This window comes from Geotrypetes seraphini, chromosome 4 (assembly GCF_902459505.1).
Source record: "Geotrypetes seraphini chromosome 4, aGeoSer1.1, whole genome shotgun sequence".
NCBI classification, from domain to species: domain Eukaryota; kingdom Metazoa; phylum Chordata; class Amphibia; order Gymnophiona; family Dermophiidae; genus Geotrypetes; species Geotrypetes seraphini.
In genome coordinates this window covers 12,778,175-12,797,970 of record NC_047087.1, presented here as the reverse complement: position 1 = coordinate 12,797,970, position 19,796 = coordinate 12,778,175, and the positions used below count along the sequence as shown (strand labels likewise).

General features: G+C 44.4%; 2 protein-coding genes across 2 annotated transcripts in view; one reads left to right on the top strand and one right to left on the bottom strand.

Moving 5' to 3' along the window:
* Positions 1–19,796, top strand: part of JPH3 (junctophilin 3) — a 234,027-nt gene that overhangs the window by 119,305 nt on the left and 94,926 nt on the right. The gene's annotated exons all lie outside the window — the stretch shown is intronic.
* LOC117359248 (translation initiation factor IF-2-like) lies at positions 5,543–10,204 on the bottom strand. Its single transcript, XM_033941679.1, has 2 exons — positions 9,077–10,204; positions 5,543–6,551 (listed from the first exon to the last, which is right to left on the bottom strand). The coding sequence occupies exons 1-2, from the start codon at positions 10,116–10,118 to the stop codon at positions 5,974–5,976; spliced, it is 1,620 nt and encodes a 539-aa protein (XP_033797570.1). The 5' UTR covers positions 10,119–10,204; the 3' UTR covers positions 5,543–5,973.

Below are 19,796 nucleotides of genomic sequence, written 5' to 3'. Positions count from 1 at the left end.
GAGAGCACCTTCTGGAGATACCCATTGCTCCAAGAATAGAATGCTCATATCAGGATTCCAGGGAAAAGCAGTAGACTGCGACCACATACCACATAGCCAAAGAAGAAGTGGACGTAGCCAGCTGAGTGATTAAGATCAACTCCTGCATAGACTCTGAGATGAGAGTAGGCAAAGCTGCAGATTTAAACAAATGCAGAACTGTGAGATCGTCCCCAGGTTCTAAAGCCTCCGAGGGCTCAGATGATCTGGCATATAGCCACGGATCCCCAGTCACGGGAAGCGCAGAACCGGAAAACAAGGAGTCCTTAATCTGGTCAATATCAGTATCCCCAGGTTGGGGTCAGCCAGTCCCTGAACAGCGGCTGACTGCACCCAAAGCATTAACGTCAGCCAAGGCTGCAGTGAGTGGGAATGCGCAAGAGACTTTGATGACTGCACCTTACTTTCTTGAGCTGCGAAAGGTTCACATCCTGACGCATGGAACCTTCAGCCCTGCCGAGCCCTAAACAGAAAGAAGGCCGCCCCAAAGGGCTAGCCGAGCATTTTGACCCTACTCAAGTCAAGGGAGAGGCTAAGCTTAGTGCTGCTGCCCCTCCCAACTGCACCACAAGGTTGCTGTTGAGGCGCTACATTTGCACAATCCTGGCAATAATTTACAATAGAAGAGCCCAAGGATTCCATCCCAAGTTTTGAGGCAAAAATTGGAAATTTTGGAAATGCAAGGAGCTAATGAAAAAAAAGATCACTAAAATTCCAAGATGGCAAGAGTTAAGCAATTTGCGCCATAATAGTAATTTTTTCACATATAGCATCACAAAAATGACATTTTTAGAATTTTGTAGATGGGGGAACACAGGACATGCAGAAACCTTCAAAACTTCCAAATTCAGACACCCCCTCCAATCCACCTCACCTACTATGACAGCCTTACTCACTGTGACCTGTGCTGGAAATGTGCTGCAGTGTGCTTCAGCATCTCAAAGTAGCTGGAATCAGAGAATCACTGCCTCATGCTGGGAATGCCTCTTCAACACTGATCTGGCTGCCAATCAGGCACGGTGTCTGACCATACCTCCACCCTCGTGGATCGAGGGATGTGCTCAGTAAAGGGTGGAGACAAAAAAAATATGCATACAGCACCCTGCAAGACAACGCCAAGTCTCCTAGATATGCCTAACAGCCTGCGCTCGAACCTCTGTTTGGCAGTAGAAAAAAATGCAGGGATGGCTCCAATCTCCTAAGAAACCAATACAGGCTGGCTAACAGGTATCCTATGTCAGTCTGTGTGTTCTTAGCCCAGGCAGCGCTTAAGAATCACTCTGAGCACAAAGAAATCCCGAAAAAGGGAACAAACACCAAATAAAAGAAAAAGGGGAGAGCAGAACAGAAACACTTCTTCAGGCACACGTGTAAAAGGGAAAAACTACAGGTTGCACTAGAGTTCCCAGTGATGTAGAGAAGAGTCACAGAAAAAAAAATCCAGAGTGAATTCCTTCTACATATGACACAGCCATTGCAAGATAACCCACGTGTCTAGAATGTCTCACCTTTTGCACTGGGAAAGTGATATACCCCCCTCTTTTTTTTTTTACTAAGCCATGGTAAAATTTCCTACTGTGTCCTGGAAAGCTAAATGCTCCGACTCTGCTCCACTGCTCATAGGAATTCTATGAGCACTCCTAGACACAGAAGAAGGGAAACACTGCAGGTGGCAGTAGAGCTCCCAGTGAAGTGAGATCACAGAAAAAAATCCAGAGTGGATTCCTTCTGCGTATGGTTCACAGCCATGGGGAGATAACACTTGTCCAGAATGACATACTATTGCATTGGAATTATTGTTAGATTAAGTCTTAGCAGATCCAATGTAGTCTCACTGAGGTCCTGTTGCAAGGAGTTGAACAGCATTGCAGGCTTTATTCTATTTCGGAAAGACATTGAATGTTTGAGTGTTTGGAACACCATTGGTAGATGACTATACCAAAGTGTACTTATTTAGCTATTGGTGATGTATGTTAAATTTTGATTATTTTCCACAAAAAGGGCAGATAGTGAAGGTTCATTTAATAAAATATTGCTAGATTTTTTTTTTGCACAAAATGTCTCTTTATCAAGGTATCATTGCTGAATGTGAAAACAAAATTATAGCTAAAATACCAAGATATTTGCTCCATTAAGCAAAAATAGCAGATTTCAAGAAAAAGAGTTTTGTGTAATCAGTGGCTTTGAAGGATCCCAGGATGTGCTTTAAAAAATTATTTTCTGATCAAGCACAATCAAATTCATGGGAAAAAAATTTGCAGTTTCTGGACAACCCTACTGTACCATATTAAGAATCCACAGAAAGAAAAGGGACAACCTGCTACTGAAAGATGGGGTTGATATTCTACAGATCCCAAGATTTTCAGCAGCAAATAACCAGACAGTGCAACTAAAAAAGTCCAGGTAGACTGCCATACTATCTGGTTATGTACCACACTGCTTCAAGAGCAGAGTATTATTTATCCAGTTAATGGTAATTTTAATCTGCTTACCGGGTTAAGTGCACAGATAAAGACAGCAAAAAGGCTGCTCTAACTTTATCCAGGTAACAATGTGAATTAGCCAGCACCTGGATAACAACCTGCAGCCAGGCAAGACATATTTAGTGCTAGTACCTACATAAGGCCTAGCCTTGAATATCTGGGTCAAATTCTACCTATGGCAGTCAGCACCTAATCTCCAACTGGCATAGGCTGACTAGTGTACCCAATGTTTCTTAAATCCTAGGAAAAGAACTAGTTTCTTTTGAAAAGCCTACTGCTGTATACTGTACACATACAGACCAACATCAATACATGTGCTGTAATAATCACATTAATGCACTGCATAACATGGAAATATGTAATGTGTATTGTTGGCATGAATTATGTTTATTAGATTCTTCATATACCTACCACTTTTCTGTGGTACAAGCATTTTTACATATTACATAATGATACTTTAGTTCATAGCACACATAATATCTGATAAGTTATCTTAAATACCTACTCTTAGGAGTTTAAGTCAGAAAAGTGTTATGCAACTTTAGTATATGACCTTGCTGATTGAGGGAAAAGTCAATTTTTTTAGGCAGTATATCAAGAATCTAAAGCCCATAATCTACAGATCCAGTTCTGAAAACTGATCACCTTGCCGTTGAAAAAAGCCAGTCAAATCACTTTTTACCCCTAACCAAACACAGCTGTGTGTGCATCAGACAAAAGGCTGTCAATTAACCAGGTAACTGGGTATTGCAGCTGAATATCACCGATACCTGGATAATTCTCAGTAGTTGAATAATACAGGTGGCTCCCGGTTTAAGAATGCTCGACTTACGTCGAACTTGTACTTACAAACCAGAGTACTCTCTCTGCTAACGCACCCCTTCTTCCTCCCTTCCTGTCCCAATGCGATACTGCTCCCTTTTGTGTCCCAACGCACCCCTCGTCATGCCACATCCTAAATTTGTGCCTCCTGCATTTACTTCCTCTCAGTCGCACTTCAGTTGGCAAAGCCATGATGGGCGGCTGCTGCACGTGGTCCGCTGACCCAGAAGCCTTCCCTTTGACGTCTGCATAAGAGGAAAGGCTTCTGAGTCAGTGGACCATTTGCAGTAGCCACCGATCATGGATTTGCCAACAGAGGTGCGGCTGAGAGGAGGGAGTCGGCCAGAAGTAGTGAACATGGGGGGCACAAATTTGAGATGTGGAACGGAGGGGGATGATGAGGGGCACGTTGGGACATGAAAGGGAGAAGCTGGTTCGTGTTGGGACACAAACTTCGAACAAAGGATGGAAGAAAGGAGGGTGCATGAACTTGGGACACAGAATGGAGTGAGGGAAGGGAGCATGAACTTGGGACACAGAATGGAGTGAGGGAGGGGGAGAATGAACTTGGGACACAGGATGGAAGAATGGTGGGACATATATTGGGCACAGGGAAGAGATGAAAGGGAGAAATGTTGGATGTGGTGGTGGGACATATATTGGGCACAGGGAAGAGATGAAAGGGAGAAATGTTGGATGTGGTGGTGGGACATATATTGGGCACAAGGAAGAGATGAAAGGGAGAAATGTTGGATGTGGTGGTGGGACATATATTGGGCACAGGGAAGAAATGAAAGGGAGAAATGTTGGATGTGGTGGTGGGACATATATTGGGCACAAGGAAGAGATGAAAGGGAGAAATGTTGGAGAGGGAACGGTGGGATTGATGAACAAAAATAAGTGTAAACATTACATTAGTGATTTCTATTCCGCCTTTACCTTGCGGTTCAAGGCCTATCTTTTCTTTCTATTTATTTAAAAGTACAGTGCTTTATTTTGAGGACTAACATTGTAAATGACGGCAGATAAAGACCCGAGTGGTCCATCCAGTCTGCCCAACCATACATGCTGCATAAATTATTTAAAATGGAGCTTTCTCTTAGATATTTCTGGGCCAGAAACCCAGAGCCCTGCCCAGTAGTATGTTTAGGTTCCATGTTTTTATAGACTGTACAGGATTCGAATTACATACAAATTCAACTTAAAAACGGTTTAACAAAACAGAACTCGTTCTTAACCCAGGGAACTGCCTGTACACCTGGTATCCAATCCATGTACAGGAAAGCCAACAGCTAGCATTTAAAAAGAAATAAAGGAGAACCATCCTGGGTTCAATACTGAGCCACTAAATTTTAACAAGCCTTATTCAAGTGTTGAAATGGCAAGAGGTAGCTCAAATTGTTCAATTCATGCAATTTTTTCCACGCATTTAGAAGTCAAACAGTAACTAAAACCTGCTGCTATATCCTCTGAAGTACTATGGATGAGGGGCTACCTTACACGATATGCCCTGAATAGAGATAGATAATTGTGTTGTACATTTCTTGCACTTCAGACCTTCTCATTATTCAGTCAAAGAAACCAACAGTAACATTAAACAAAACTATATACAGGTATGACTTCCACTGCTTGCATAATACATGCAAGTTTGTTATAAAGCCCTGCCTAGACCTTATTTAGCAGAAATTGATGACCTAACTTTAAAAAAAAAAAAAAAAAAATTCAAAATGTGTTGCAAAACATGTATAAATGAAACTCTACCCAGAAATGTACCAATAAGTCCCTTTTGTTTGTGTGCATTAGAAAAATCTGCCACAAGCAACCCTAAAAGAAGGGCTGATAGGTAGAGCTGATTCTTAAGCAATTTTGGATGAAGTCGGAGTCAAAAAATTGTACCAATTCAGATTCCAGATTAAAAATAAAAAATTAAGTTTACCATAAATTATACTCTTATGTCACCCTACTAGACAAAAAATTTAAAGCCTAATATCACTAGGAGTCAAAGTTTTGATGTACCGACTCCACAGCCCTGCTATTAAGTACCGAACTAAGCCTGAAACATGTCTACAACATGGTTGTTCTTTATCAGAATGTGAACTCTGCTCCTTACCCAAGTTTACCTCAAAGTCATTTCATAATTTTGGCAGCAATTACAACTTCCCCCCTCCAACCCTATCCCAATAAGGCAAACACCATAATAAGATACAAATGAACATAACAGGGCCGCAGCTTTATTCAAAAATTTTTTTTTACAAATTTCATCTGCACAGTTCTGAACCAGTCTAGCCACTTGCTTCATCTTCTTTGGACCTGCCCTAAAACTAGCTAGGTCAGACAGACCCATCTTCCATTTAGGTACAGCCTTTATCCCAGCACACACCATGGTCACCTGGCAGCATCTGGGGATCACTTCACAGCCACGCCCTCAGCCCTCCTGCCAGCCAGCAACTGATGTGACCCCCACTGCCAGTCTCATGCCACATGACTCTGGGTCCAAGTCCTTCAGGTACCAGTGCCATATAACAAGGCCCAGTTAATTTCCAAAACTAATGGCTCAGGTACTCTGCCACAGTCCTAGGGCAGTGGCTCCTATATGCCCCTTGATCCCCAAAAACAACTACAGCTGTGTTTACACAATCCCAAATGCTGATTTAATTGCTCCTTGCAACATCATATTGAACAGGTCATTCCCAATGTCAGACAACTGAATACCATCATGTCTGTAAAGGCTGGCACTCTCAGCTAAGAAAAAATCATGTCGGATCTGTATGCCACCAAGGCTCCTGACAAAGTCGCTTATTTGCTTGTTAATTTTCTTTCTACTCCTGTCCAAACACTTTTCATGTCTCCTTCGTCTATTAGGAAGGATGTCTGACCAGATAATTTTTGTATTGGGATAGGCTGTCATCATAAAGACAAGATCCTTCTTAATACATTTGATCAGTCGTATGCCACTAATCTGTTCAAAGTCATTGCTTCCCAAATGGATCACTAGGGCATCAGGACAGGGTTGGACCTCAGCTTGCCTTAACAGGGCTGGGAGCAACTCATCTGAACGCACCCCTTGTTTGTCCATCCAGAGCACCTGGACTCCATTTGCTGCCAGACCAAGATGTTGTCCGTAGGGGCTGTTGCATGCTCTTCTGCTTGCACAGGCGACAGCAGAGTGTCCAGCTATCCACACTATGCGGATCTGCTCAAGCACTCCTGTGGATGGCAAAAAAAAAATAAATTAAGAATTTAAGACTGTTCTCACCCTTAATTAACTCAGAGAAGTCTACGATGTAGACTTCCACCACACAGTTCTCTGAAGGTAGCTGGGCAGATCCAAGGATGCCAACATAGGCAATCTGATCCAAATAGAATTATGAAAATGCTCTGATCTAGGCTCAAAACTACCAAACTTGCTAGTGCAGTGGACTTTTATCATAGGGAACTGGATTCTATTCCCACTACAGCTCCCCTCTGCCAGGGCAAGTCACTTAACACTCCACTGCCCACTAGGGACAAAGTACTTGCTTATAATGGGTACAACACTGCGTACATCAAGTTAGCACTATAGAAATATGTAGTGCCCTTACCCTCCTGCCCCCTGGGGTATGCAAATAACCAGGAAGTAATTCTCACAACATTCAGCAGAAATGCCTTTTCCAGAGAAGGACAATCAGTTGGCCTGCAAGTTAACATATGGGCTTCCTTCCTTTAGAGCATTCTCTGACTCAGCTGTGATGCTAAACCTTAACTTTCTTGGTGGTGTTAAAACATTGCATATCCCCATCTACCATTCCCACCAGACTGAAGCCACCAGAGTCTTCAAAAGGATGCTTACATAGATCCCAGGTGTTCAGTAAGTCCTGACTGATAACAACCCTGGGTCATCCCAACCACAAATAAAGTCCTTCAATTTTGTATAATTTGAAAAGGTAGAACTTGGCCACGGTGGTTTGGGGGGGGGAGAGGGTTGCTGGCCAGAAGGGCTACTAGAATGGTCAGTGGTCTACATAATAAGGCATATGGGAGCAGACTCAAAGATCTTAATATGTATACTTTAGAGAAGAGGCAGGAGAGGGGAGATAAGTTCAAATAGCTATGTGGCATAAATAAGCATTAGGTGTGTCTCTCAACTGAAAGAAACTCCAGAGAGGGCATAGGATGAAGTTAAGAGGTGATAGGCTCAGGAGTAATCTAAAGAAATACTTTTTTACAAAAAGGGTGGTAGATGCATGAATAATCTCCTGGTGGAGGTGGTGGAGACAATGACCGTCTGAATTCAAGAAAGTATGGGACAGGCAGGTGGGATCTCATAGGAAAATGAGAAAATCGTGTATGCTACAGATGGGCCATTTGGCCTTTATCTGCCTTCATGTTTCTATAAACCTAAAATATTATCACCCTAAGTGGCCCAAATACACACTGTACTAAACTATATAACGTATACCACTCTGAATAGGTGGTGTGTCAACAGTATTCTATATCATAAATGTTAAACATTCAGGAAAAAAGCCTCAGAACTGGAGCCTACGCACAGTCTTATCATAGACCGAACAGTCGGTGTAATGTTTTCTGCTCCATGCTCCAGTCATCGGCAAAAAACCTGAAAATTATACTAGTTATACTGAATCCTTCCTTAATTTTTTATCAAATTTTTTGTTTAAACTTTTTATAATAATTTATTTAGTAACTTAATTCTAAAATCTATCTTATAAATACATTCCTCCCTTGGTTAGAAAAATAATTGACAGCTGAAACACTTATCTCAACATTTTCCGTTGTTAGTTGTCTAATGTCTGCATGATGCCTTATGCAATGCGATGCCTGTAGACTGCCGACGTGGCCAGCATTTCGTGAATGTTAAATCTTAGTTCACTGCTTCAGGGCCGATGGCAAGGGCAAAGCATTGTTTTCCTATGGACTGCTGTCAATTATTTTTCTAACCAAGGGAGGAATGTATTTATAAGACAGATTTTAGAATTAAGTTACTAAATAATTTAAATTATTATAGAAAGTTTAAACAAAACATTTGATAAAAAATTAAGGAAGGATTCAGTATAACTAGTATAATTTTCATGTTTTTTGCCGATGACTGGAGCATGGAGTAGAAAACACTACGCTATGATAAGACTGAGGCTTTTTTCCTGAATGTTTAACCCTTTCAGGACCAAGGGACATATTTGTCCCATAACTTTAAAATCCTATAAATTTTGATTGGGATAGTCTACAGTTCTAAATTTGATATGTACGGATTCCATATGATACTGCCTTTATGTAAACAAACTGGTTCCGACATTCATTCATTAGCGTCAATGCCAGATTGACGAGAAGATTCACTTGCCACACTGTCCATAAGCCAGAAGTTTGATTTAAAAAAAATAAAATAATGATATTTCACAAAAAAAATCAATTTTTTGGCATCTGCAAGCCCTTTTTACCATAAAAATGTCGTCAAAACCACAAAAATTGGCCTACGATCCTTATGGTCCTGAAAGGGTTAACAGTTATGATATAGAATACTGTTGATACACCTCCTATTCAGAGTGGTATACCTTATATAGTTCATGTTTCTATAACCATAATGCCCTATGAGCTCACAAGGCAGGTGTAAAGAGCCTTAGCCTATAGTGGATGCTACAGATGGGCGTGTTTCAAGTCTACTTCTGGGAGGTTTGCGGTGGGGGGGCGGGGGATCCCACACGCCCCAGAGCCGCAGTTCTCCCCCGCCTCTAGCAGCTCACCCTCGGAAGGAGCAACGGTTGGCAAAGGTGCCGGCCGCTCTTCATACTCTCCTTGCTGGAGGGAGACTGTCGGCCAGCCCGGCTGTTCCTCGGCCGCCGTCGAGATGTTCTTCACCGCCAGGCACAGCCCTGCCACCCAGGGGGAGCCCCTCTTTTCTGCTTCTCGCTGAATGAGGCTGTAGAGGTACTGGAGCTCCTGCTCCGAGGCCGGGAAGCGCTCCCCCAGGTGGACTAGGCCCCGCCCCGGGGGCGTGGGCAGAAGGGCCTGCTGCTGCTGCTGCCCACCGGCGGCTCGGGACTCGTCCCACCCCCACCCATCCCCCTGCCAGGATGCGCTCCAGGGACCGGTAGCCCCCGATACCTGGGCGCCTTCATTCGCCCGGCGCGGGAAGCCCATCTCCCCTCTGCCGCCGGGCCCGAGCAAGGACGGCGGGTACGTGGCCTCCCCTCTGCCGCCGGGCCCGAGCAAGGACGGCGGGTAGGCCGACTCGCCTCTGCCGCCGGGCCCGAGCAAGGACGGCGGGTACGTCGACTCCCCTCTGCCGCAGGGGCCAGGACCGAGCAGGGAAGGCGAAAAGCCCGACTCCCCTCTGCCGCCAGGACCGAGCAGGGAAGGCGAAAAGCCCGACTCCCCCCTGCCGCCAGGACCCAGCAGGGAAGGCGAAAAGCCCGACTCCCCCCTGCCGCCAGGACCCAGCAGCGGCGGGATGCTCCGCGTTTTCCGGCTGCTCTCTTCCCGCGCGCGGCCCGTCATCTCCGTCGTCTGTGTGGAGGGGAGAGGAGCCGTAAAGCCTGCACCTGCTCCCGACACGCGTCGTAAAGCGTGTGACGTCACGCCGCCCCTGGACCTCGGTCGGGCGGCTCGCGAGCCGCGGAAAGGCTTCTTCGCGCGCGAGCCACGGAAAGTCTTCTTCGCGCAGCCCGCGCGCATTCCTGCCACGCGACGCGGCTCTAACCGCCGCAACGGAAAAAAAGACAACGAGCTTACCGGCCCCGCCCCCTTTCTCGTGCCTTCCTTCCCGGCTCCTCCTCCTCTCCGCATTTGCGGTCGGTAGGTGCTGAGGAGGGACAGGAGAGGTCCAGCGCGTGCAGAGCCTGACTCCCGCTCGAAAGATGTGGCCGGCTGTTCTGGAGTGGAACCTTGCTTATTTCTTTTATATTTAAGTCTGACAAAGGGGCTCAACAACTATAATCTCGTAAAGGTAATAATTCTTACTAGAGATTGATAAGGAAACATTTGAAAGAAATCTAAGTAGAAATCATTTTAAAGCTAATATCCAGTAACATTTAGTCCACAACCGGAGAGGGCTGAAAAAAATTGAATAGTAGAGTTATATCCCAAAAACAATGCAGTTGTTCTGGGTTAAAGAACATACAAGATGGACCAAAAGTAGGTACTGGGGCTATTCTCCCTCAAAAAGCGGAGACTTGGAGGAGACATGATAGAAACCTTCAAAATCCTGAAGGGCATAGAAAAGGTAGATAGGGACAGATTCTTAAGACTGTGGGGAACCACAAGTACAAGGGGGCACTCGGAGAAATTAAAAGAACAAACGCTAGGAAGTTCTTTTTTACCCAGAGGGTGGTGGACACGTGGAACGCGCTTCCGGAGGCCGTGATAGGACAGAGCACGTTACAGGGCTTCAAAGAAGGTTTGGATAGGTTCCTAGACGATAAGGGGGTTGAGGGGTACAGATAGGAGTTGAGGTAGGTTATAGGAATAGTCAGGGACCACAGCACAGGTGATAGACCTGAAGGGCCGCCGCGGGAGTGGACCGCTGGGCGGGATGGACCTTTGGTCTGACCCGGCGGAGGCAAATGCTTATGTTCTTATATCTTTTTATTGTACAGTTATTGAATAAGATAGAATACACTACCAAATGGTAATCGAGTAAAAGCAAAACGATGTAACTGCTAGAAAAACTTCACACATATGTCATTCATGATACCTGTCTGTAAAATAAATAATAAATACTGTATACCTACTTTTGGCCCACCCTGTAGAACAGGGGTCCTCAAAGTCCTTCCTCGAGGGCCGCAATCCAGTCGGGTTTTCAGGATTCCCCCAATGAATATGCATGAGATCTATGTGCATGCACTGCTTTCAATGCATATTAATAAAATAAGAACATAAGAATTTGCCTTCACTGGGTCAGATCAGAGGTCCATCCTGCCCAATATTCATTGGGGAAATCCTGAAAACCCGACTGGATTCGGCCCTCAAGGAGGGACTTTGGGGACCCCTGCTGTAGAACGTACCACAGAATAATTTACCAAGCACTTACAAGGGTATCAAAGAAAAAAAAGAAGCACCCAGTCACATCTTGGTAAATTCATATTCTTTGTCCCAAAAATAATGTAGTTTCCTTTCCCAAAGCAGAGGCACATAATGTGCAATCTTGTTGAAATACAAAACTAACCCCCCTTCCTTTTACAAAACCACAAAAGTGGTTTTTAACGCAGGCCGGCATGCTGAATGCATTCCTATGAGTGTTGGGAGCAGCGCAGAGCATTCAGCACGCTGGCCTGCACTAAAATTGCTTTTGTCGTTTTGTAAAAGGGGGGGGGGGAGAATTCTGTCCTGAATATCTTAGGTACTACACTCTCTCAACACAAGTACTTCTATAAGCCTGCGTGGTTGAATTCATGTCACCCAGGGCAGGATTAATTCTTCGAGGGCCCCTAGGCACACAAGTACACTGGGCCCCCCCTGGTCTTGCCCCGCCCCATTTAACTGTTTTCTTCTTTACTTCTTTATTTCCACTTGTATTTCTTTCTTCTTTAAATTCAAAACAAACAAAGATTAGCATACTAGTGCACAGTTTTTCTTCTATGCCTCCCCCAAACATCTCTGAACAAATTCCCCTTCCTTCCCTTTCCATCTACTTACCCAGGACTTTAACTCTGAACCCTTTCCATACGTATATAAAAGTGTTCAAATATATTGTAAAGCAGTAATACTATCCAAAATATAAGTCTATATTAATAACCAAGTTTACGCCTCTCAACTGCCTCATCTATGTCGACCAACTATAACCCATATGTATGTATAAACAACCAAATCTGTAATTCCTCTAGTACGTTCCACTCCATGTATGTTAACTTGTAATGAAACAACAAGCCAAGCAGTCCACCAAAGAATCCATCATGAAACAAAAGATCGGCAGACAATAAGGAGATTCAAATCAGGTTTATTCAAGGTGCTCCCAAGAACCATGCCTGATGCATTTCGCCAAACAAGGCTAGTAAACGCTAACAGAAAACCACGTCTTTCATACACACAGAACACAGATACACCCTCACCCAGTATGGAATAAGTAATCACAAACTAAAAATAGAAATATGTAGATAAAGGTTAAATTGAACCGCCAAGAAGCCAAACTGCATACAGTGAAACACCACAGAAACAATGACACATAACCCTCTAATACTCTGCAAAATATAAATACAGTGGTACCTCGGTTTACGAGTGCACCGGTTTGCGAGTGTTTTGCAAGACAAGCAAAACATTTGCAAAATCGGTGCCTCAGAAACTGAGCATGGCTCGATTTACGAGCACCCCCCCCCCCGCAATCCGGCACCCCCCCTGCCTCGAACCGGCACCCCCCCGCCACGATCTGACCCCCCCCCCCGCCACAATCCGACCCCCCGACACGATTGGGCACCCCCCTGCCACGATCGCAGGGGGGGGCTTTCGAGGGGAGCAATGCCGGTTTTCGGGGGGGGGGGGGAACGCATCAAAGCGAGTTTCCATTATTCCCTATGGGGAAACTCGCTTTGATAAACGAGCATTTTGGATTACAAGCATGCTCCTAGAACGGATTATGCTCGTAATCCAAGGTACCACTGTATAGCAGATGTAAATTTGAAAAACTGATATTTTGATCACTATTGAAAATAAAATAATTTTTCCTACCTTTGTTGTCTGGTGATTTCATGAGTCTCTGGTTGCACTTCCTTCTGACTGTGCATCCTTTCTTTCTTCCTTCTGCATGCTTCCTCTCCTCCAGACCTCATCCCAACCAACATCTCTCTCTGTCCCTCCATGATTCCAACTTTTTCTTCCTCTCTCCCTGCCTGCCCCCGCCACCCAACACACTCCATTCCCTTCTCCAACTTTAAACTTTTTCTTCCTCCATGCCCCCTCCCTTTCTTTCTTTCTCTCTCTGCCCCCTCTTTCTTTCATTCTCTCTCCCTGCCCCTTCCTTTCTTTCAGGTTTTTTTTCTTCCTGCCCCTACCCTTTCTTTCGTTCTATTTCTCCGCTGCAGCCACCGCTGCTGCTGCTGCTGATTACACTAAGCCACCGACCGCCATTAATTTCTCGCTTCCCCAATGCGACGGGCCCACAAGCCTTCCCGCCCGACGTCAATTCTGACTTCGGAGAGGAAGTTCTGGGCCAGCCAATCCCTGCCTGGTTGGCCCGGAACTTCCTCTCCAACATCAGAATTGATGTCGGACGGGAAGATTTGTGGGCCGCCGCATCAGGAAAGCAGACTACAATCGCAGCACAAAACAGAAGGTAAGGACCCAGGGCAGCTGCTCTCCTTGCTTCCCCCCTAACGCCGGCCCTGCCTGCCAATACAGCTGAGAAGGGGGAAAGATGGGGAGTTCTGGCCAGCAGGGGAGGGAAAACTGAACAGTATGGGGGAGGAGGCAAGGCAAGAGATCACTTCTCCCCTGCAGCCAAAATTGTCCTTTTCAGAGGGGCCCCGACACGGCAACTGTTCTCACAAGCTGCCGTCAGCTACCCCGAAGTTTTCCCTCTTGCAACTTCCCGTTTCTGACAGGGCAGATCGCGCCAGAGGGAAAGCTTTGGGGCAGCCGCCGGCAGCTTTTGAGAACAGCTGCTATGTCAGGGCCCCTCTGAAAAGGACAACTTACGAGATTAACAAAGAAGTTTGGAGTGCGTGGCCCCCTGGATCTGTTGGGCCCAGGGCAGATGCCCTGTTTGCTCCTCCCTAACGCCGGTCCTGGGGTGCCCCTGGCAATTCCAGGCCTCCTGGGCCTACCCTTTAATCCGGCCCTGACCCAGAGTAGAGGGGAAGGAATTCTATTCCAAATATTTCCTTGTGCTCAAAAAGATAGGGAGACCCCCAACCCAGACCTAAGGGCACTGAACAAGTTCCTGATCAAAGAAGTTTATGGAATCCGGTAGATTACATAAGAATAGCCTTACTGGATCAGACCAATGGTTCATCAAGTCCAGTAGCCTGTTCTCACGGTGGCCAATCCAGGTCACTAGTACCTGGCCAAAACCCAAGGTGTAGCAATATTCCATGCTACCAATACAGAGCAAGCAGTTGCTTTCCCCTTGTCTTTCTCAATAACAATTACAGGACCAGACACAACATGGATTCACTAGAGGTAGGTCTTGTCAGATAAATCTGATCAATTTCTTTGAGTGGGTGACCAGAGAATTGGATGGAGGGAGTGCACTAGATGTGGTGTATTTAGATTTTAGCAAAGCCTTTGACAGTGTACCACACAGATTAGGATGGGCCCCAAAGTGACAGGTTGGGTCAAGAACTGGTTGAGTGGAAGACGACAGAGGGTAGTGGTCAGTAGAGATCACTCTGAGGAAAGGGATGTTACCAGTGGTGTGCCTCAAGGTTCTGTTCTTGGGCCTGTTCTTTTTATCATTTTTTATAAGTGATATTGCTGAAGCGCTATCAGGTAAGATTTGCCTGTTTGCAGATGATACCAAAATCTGCTATAGAATAGACATCCTGGATGGTGTGAATAACATGAAGAAAGACCTGGTGAAGCTTGAAGAATGGTCTGAAATATGGCAGCTAAAATTTAATGCTAAGAAATGCAAGGTGATGCATTTGGGCTGTAAAGACCCAAGGGAGAGGTACAGTATAGGGGGTGAAGAACTTTTGTGCATGACAGAAGAGCGGGACTTGGGTGTGATTGTGATGATCTTAAGGTGACCAAACAGGTTGAAAAGGTGACTACGAGAGCTAGAAGGATGCTCGAGTGCATAGGAAGAGGTATGACAGTAGGAAAAAGGAGGTATTGATGCCCCTGTATAAGACTGGTGAGACCTCAATTAGAATATTGTGTACAGTGCTGGAGATCGCATCTTCAAAAAGATATAAAAAGGATGGAGTTGGTCCAAAGGAAGGCTACTAAAATGGTGTGTGATCTTCATCATAAGGTGTATAGGGACAGATTTAATAATCTCAATATGTATACTTTAGAGGAAAGATGGGAGAGGGGAGATATTTACTTACTTACCCGAATATCACAGGCTGTAGATATCATACCTTTTTTGAAAGAACATTCAAGTTCCAAGCCGGTAGACAGCAAACTTGGCTAGGCTACTTCACTGATGCCGCTAGAGAGACATACAGTGTCTTTAGGAAAGAATTAAAAACCACCTTGTTTAAGAAATTCATACCCTAGCCAGACTTTACCCCTAAAATCAGAGCTTCCTCCCATCCGAAGTTCTTCTTTCACCATAATAGGAGCCCGTTAATCTTCATCTGCCATAATCGTCCTCACCACAATCGTTACCAGTTTCCCGCTGGTGCCCGATCATCGTTAATGTATCATGGAAACAAGTAAATTCTTATCAACATCCTATGTTATCTTTTTCATCTATTCCGTCTTGCACCTTTTAATTCATTGACCGCACAATGTTCTCTTATCTACTTCCGCTCTGAATTCCGCTGATTGTATAGTGTTACTTATTGTGAACCTTGTAATTCACTGACCCTGTAACTCACCTTGTACTATCACTGATTGTCCAATGTTCTCTCATCAACCTATACTCTGTAATTCGCTGTCTGTACAGCTTTTCTTCATTGTGAACCGCCTAGAAGTCGCAAGATTATGGCGGTATAGAAAAATAAAGTTATTATTATATGATAGACCGTTTAAATACCTACGTTTTGTAAATGCTCATTCGTTGAGTCTCTTTCAATTGAAAGGAAGCTTTGGGATGAGAGGGCATAGGATGAAATTAAGAGGTGATAGGCTCCAGAGTAATCAAATGAAATATTTTTCACAGAAAGGGTAGTAGATGCGTGGAACAATCTTCCGGAAGAAGTGGTGGAGATGGAAGTTGTGTCTGAATTCAAGAAGGCATAGGATCTCTCAGAGAGAGAAAGAGATAATGGTTACTGTGGATGGGCAGACTAGATGGGCCATTTGACTTTTATTTGCCATCATGGTTCTATCAATGAGTACAGGTTAGGTACCTCTTCTACCAACCCTCCCCCCCTCAAACAACTCAATCAAAACACAAAAGAGATCAAGTCTAGAGGCTTTGATTCTTATAGCCTACAAAACTAATTCCCCCCCTTCCCACCATATGAACTAAAAATAAAATTAGGAACTGCCAGTACCAAGAGGTGTCCCCTTCCCCAGGCCAGCGCCAGCCCTACCACTACAATGTGTTCAATGTGAGGCTTCGGCCCCTGTGGTTCAAGGAGTCAAGAAATGCTCTCCCAGTAAACAAAAATTGCTTCTGTCTCTTAGAATATCCTTCTACAGCTCAGGCTTCCCAGAGTACCAGGGTGTGAACCTGACTCCTCCCTTGCCAATAGGAAGGCAGTTCCGACAAGATCCAGGTCTGCAATATACTCTTACGAGCCAGGAGACACACCTTATGACACATCAAGGCCCCCCTCCCCAAAAAGTCCCAGGAACATCCAATAAAAGTTGTTCAACTGTACCCATGACTGCACAGCCCAATAATTTACCTAGATAGTTCATAATAAGCAACCAGAACTTTTGAATATGCCTGTAGCTCCAAAAAGAATGAGACTGCATATTGGGCTCCCCACCACATTTAATACGATAGGCATAGTATCAATAACACCTACTTTAAATAGTTGGTTCTGCAAAAAATAGGCCTGGTAAAGAATCCGAAAATAACATTCCCATAGCCCTGCACCAACCACCAGTCTGGGAATACCTCTAACATTCCCCAGAATATCCCAAGCACCCAGGTCCAAATGAAGGTCTTTCTCCCAATTCTATTTAATAATCAACAAGTCAGAGCAGCGATTCAGAGGGAACAAAGCTTTATGGAGAGACAAAATAGAATAATCAAAATCCACCATGCCAGCAAAAAAACCCTCACTTACCTCCCAGTACCCCCACTAAGAGAATCCCGTGGTAACAATGCAATATAGTATTTAATCTGATAATAAGCAAAGGTAGACCCCAGCACTTCCTGAAGACGCCGAAGAGGCAGCCATTGCCCAAACGCCTCCAAAAATGTTCTACCAAAGTCAACCTTGACCGTTCCCACCATTCAAAAGTGATGTTCTCCCTCCCAGATTTAAACGCTAGGTTCCCCCGAATAGGTAATTGATCTGTGATGGCTGGGTCAGCCCCCCAAAGAATGGACTAAATGTTGCCATGCCACCTCAATAAATGCAATGAAACACTATGCCGGAAACCCAAAGGAAGAGACTTGCGAGGCACATGCAAGGAGGAATAAATCGATTATGGAGCATATAAGGCTTGTGTTGCTCTTAAGTAAGCAGCCAATCCTTCAAGTGGCGCAGCAAACAAGCCAAGTTATATCTGCCAAAGTGAGGGATCCCCAGCCCACTTGCTGCCAGTTACCCACCAAATATGCAAATCTAAGTTTGGGTTTCCTACAGTTCTAGCAGAAGCGAGCCAATAGTTGGTCTAGGCTTCTGTAGTCTTAAAGGCAGAATGTGAAGTACATACAGCCACTTAGGAAAGATCACCACAAGGCAATGCATCCTAATAGCGAAAGAGGGAGATCATCCAATCCTGCAATTGTGCTTTTGTTTGTTGCAAAAGAGCCTTAACATTAGAAGAGTACAAAAACCTAGGTGAAAGTGGTAAATGAATTCCGTTACCTGAAAGAGATGGTCGCCCATTGAAGTAGAAAGGAAGGTCCGAACTAACTTCTCCGAGGATGCCAATGCTTCAGATTTAGTTAAGTTTAAATGGAGCCCTGCAAAATCACTATATTCTGAGATATTCTCCATCAAAGCAGCCCATGACTGACAGGATTCCGTAAGATATACTAGATTATCATCAGCAAAAAGTGGCAAGCTTAAAACAGTGGGATTCAATCTGAACTCCCCGGATGTGAGGGTTAGCATAAATATTCCAAATAAAGGGATCAAGGGACAAAACAAAAAGCAAAGGTGACAGAGGAAAACCTTGTCATGTACCTCAAAAATCTGAAACAGCAAAGAACGAATATCATTGACATAAAGGACTGCTCTTGGAAAAGAATAGAGTGCCTTAAGTGCTGACAAAGCACCCAGTAAACCCATAGTTCTTTAAGGCAGCATAAAGATAATCCTAACAAACATGATCGAACACTTTCTCTGCGTTAAAGCTTATCAACATGGATGGAATCCCCAGATACGCCCTATATTCCAAGGATGTCAGAATCTTTTGCAGGTTCTTGGCGGTAGACCCATCGTGAATGAAGTCAACCTGTGCTTCGTGCAAGATCTTGGGCAATACCTTGGCTAGCTGATTAGCCAAAACCTTTGCTAATAATTTTTCCTCAAAATTGAGCAATGAAATAGGTTGATAAGAGTTAGATTGTGTAGGATCTTTTCCCAGTTTTGGGAGCACAATTATTTGGGCAACATTAAGATGGTCAGGCATGGATTCTGCGTTAACCATTACATTACAAGCACCACAAGAAGAGTCCAACAGGACAAGATCCCACAAACACCGAACAATAGAGAAAGCAGTGGGAATGGACAATGAGCAATCCACTAGAGCCAGTGGTATGAATAAAGTCTTGCTTATTTTAATCCAGGATGTACAGTAACATGGACCCAACAGTACTACATTTCGGCGAACATAAGCGCCTGCATCAGGGGTTACTATAAATTGGAATTCACAAAGCAAAACGCCTTCTTTGTTGATGCATTAATCCAATCCAACAAGGTATAAGGTTCGTATGTCCAAGCAACTGTGAAAAACAGTGATCCCTGATGCAGGTGCTTATGTTCATTCCTACTACTTTCTCTATTGTTAACCATTACATTAAACATCTTTGTTGGCGAGGGGACTATATGCCCTTTCAAAAGCTTATAAAATTCAGCTCAGAATCTGTCCAAGCTTGAGGCCTTTAAACACGGGCTCTGTCCAATAGCGAATTCTACCTCCTAAACTGTGATGAGAATATTAAGAGCTTCCACCTGGGAGTGAGAAAGACAAGGAAGCTCCAAGTTATCAAAATATAAACCTTCGGGTAAACCTGAATTGGGTGGGAAGGCATAAAGATGTTCATAAAAGTCATGAAAGGTATCACAAATCCCTTCATCACCCACTAAGTGATCCTCCCCACAGGGTTCAGGATCAAGATTTTCATTTTCCCCTCCCTATGCGAAACTAATCTGGCCAACATCTTACCACTCTTTTGCCATAGTCTTTACTGCGCGTTGATGCAACCGTTCATACAAAGTGGCCTGCAAAGAGCAAGGATTGTTTATTAACTGGATTTGGCCTATGGCCACATTTCTGCTGTGCGGCCTGCAATTGTTGCATCAACCCCAGGATTTGCTTCTCTCTCATCTTTCAAACATGGGCAGCATAACCAATAATTTCCCCTCTCAATACCGCTTTTGCAGCTTCCCAATAAAGAACTGGGTCAGCAACATGGCTCTGATTGTGAAATGAATAATATTGCCACCTAGCAGCCAAAACCTCACAGAAACCCAGGTTCTTTTGTACCCATAAAGGGTAAGACCAGTGATAAGC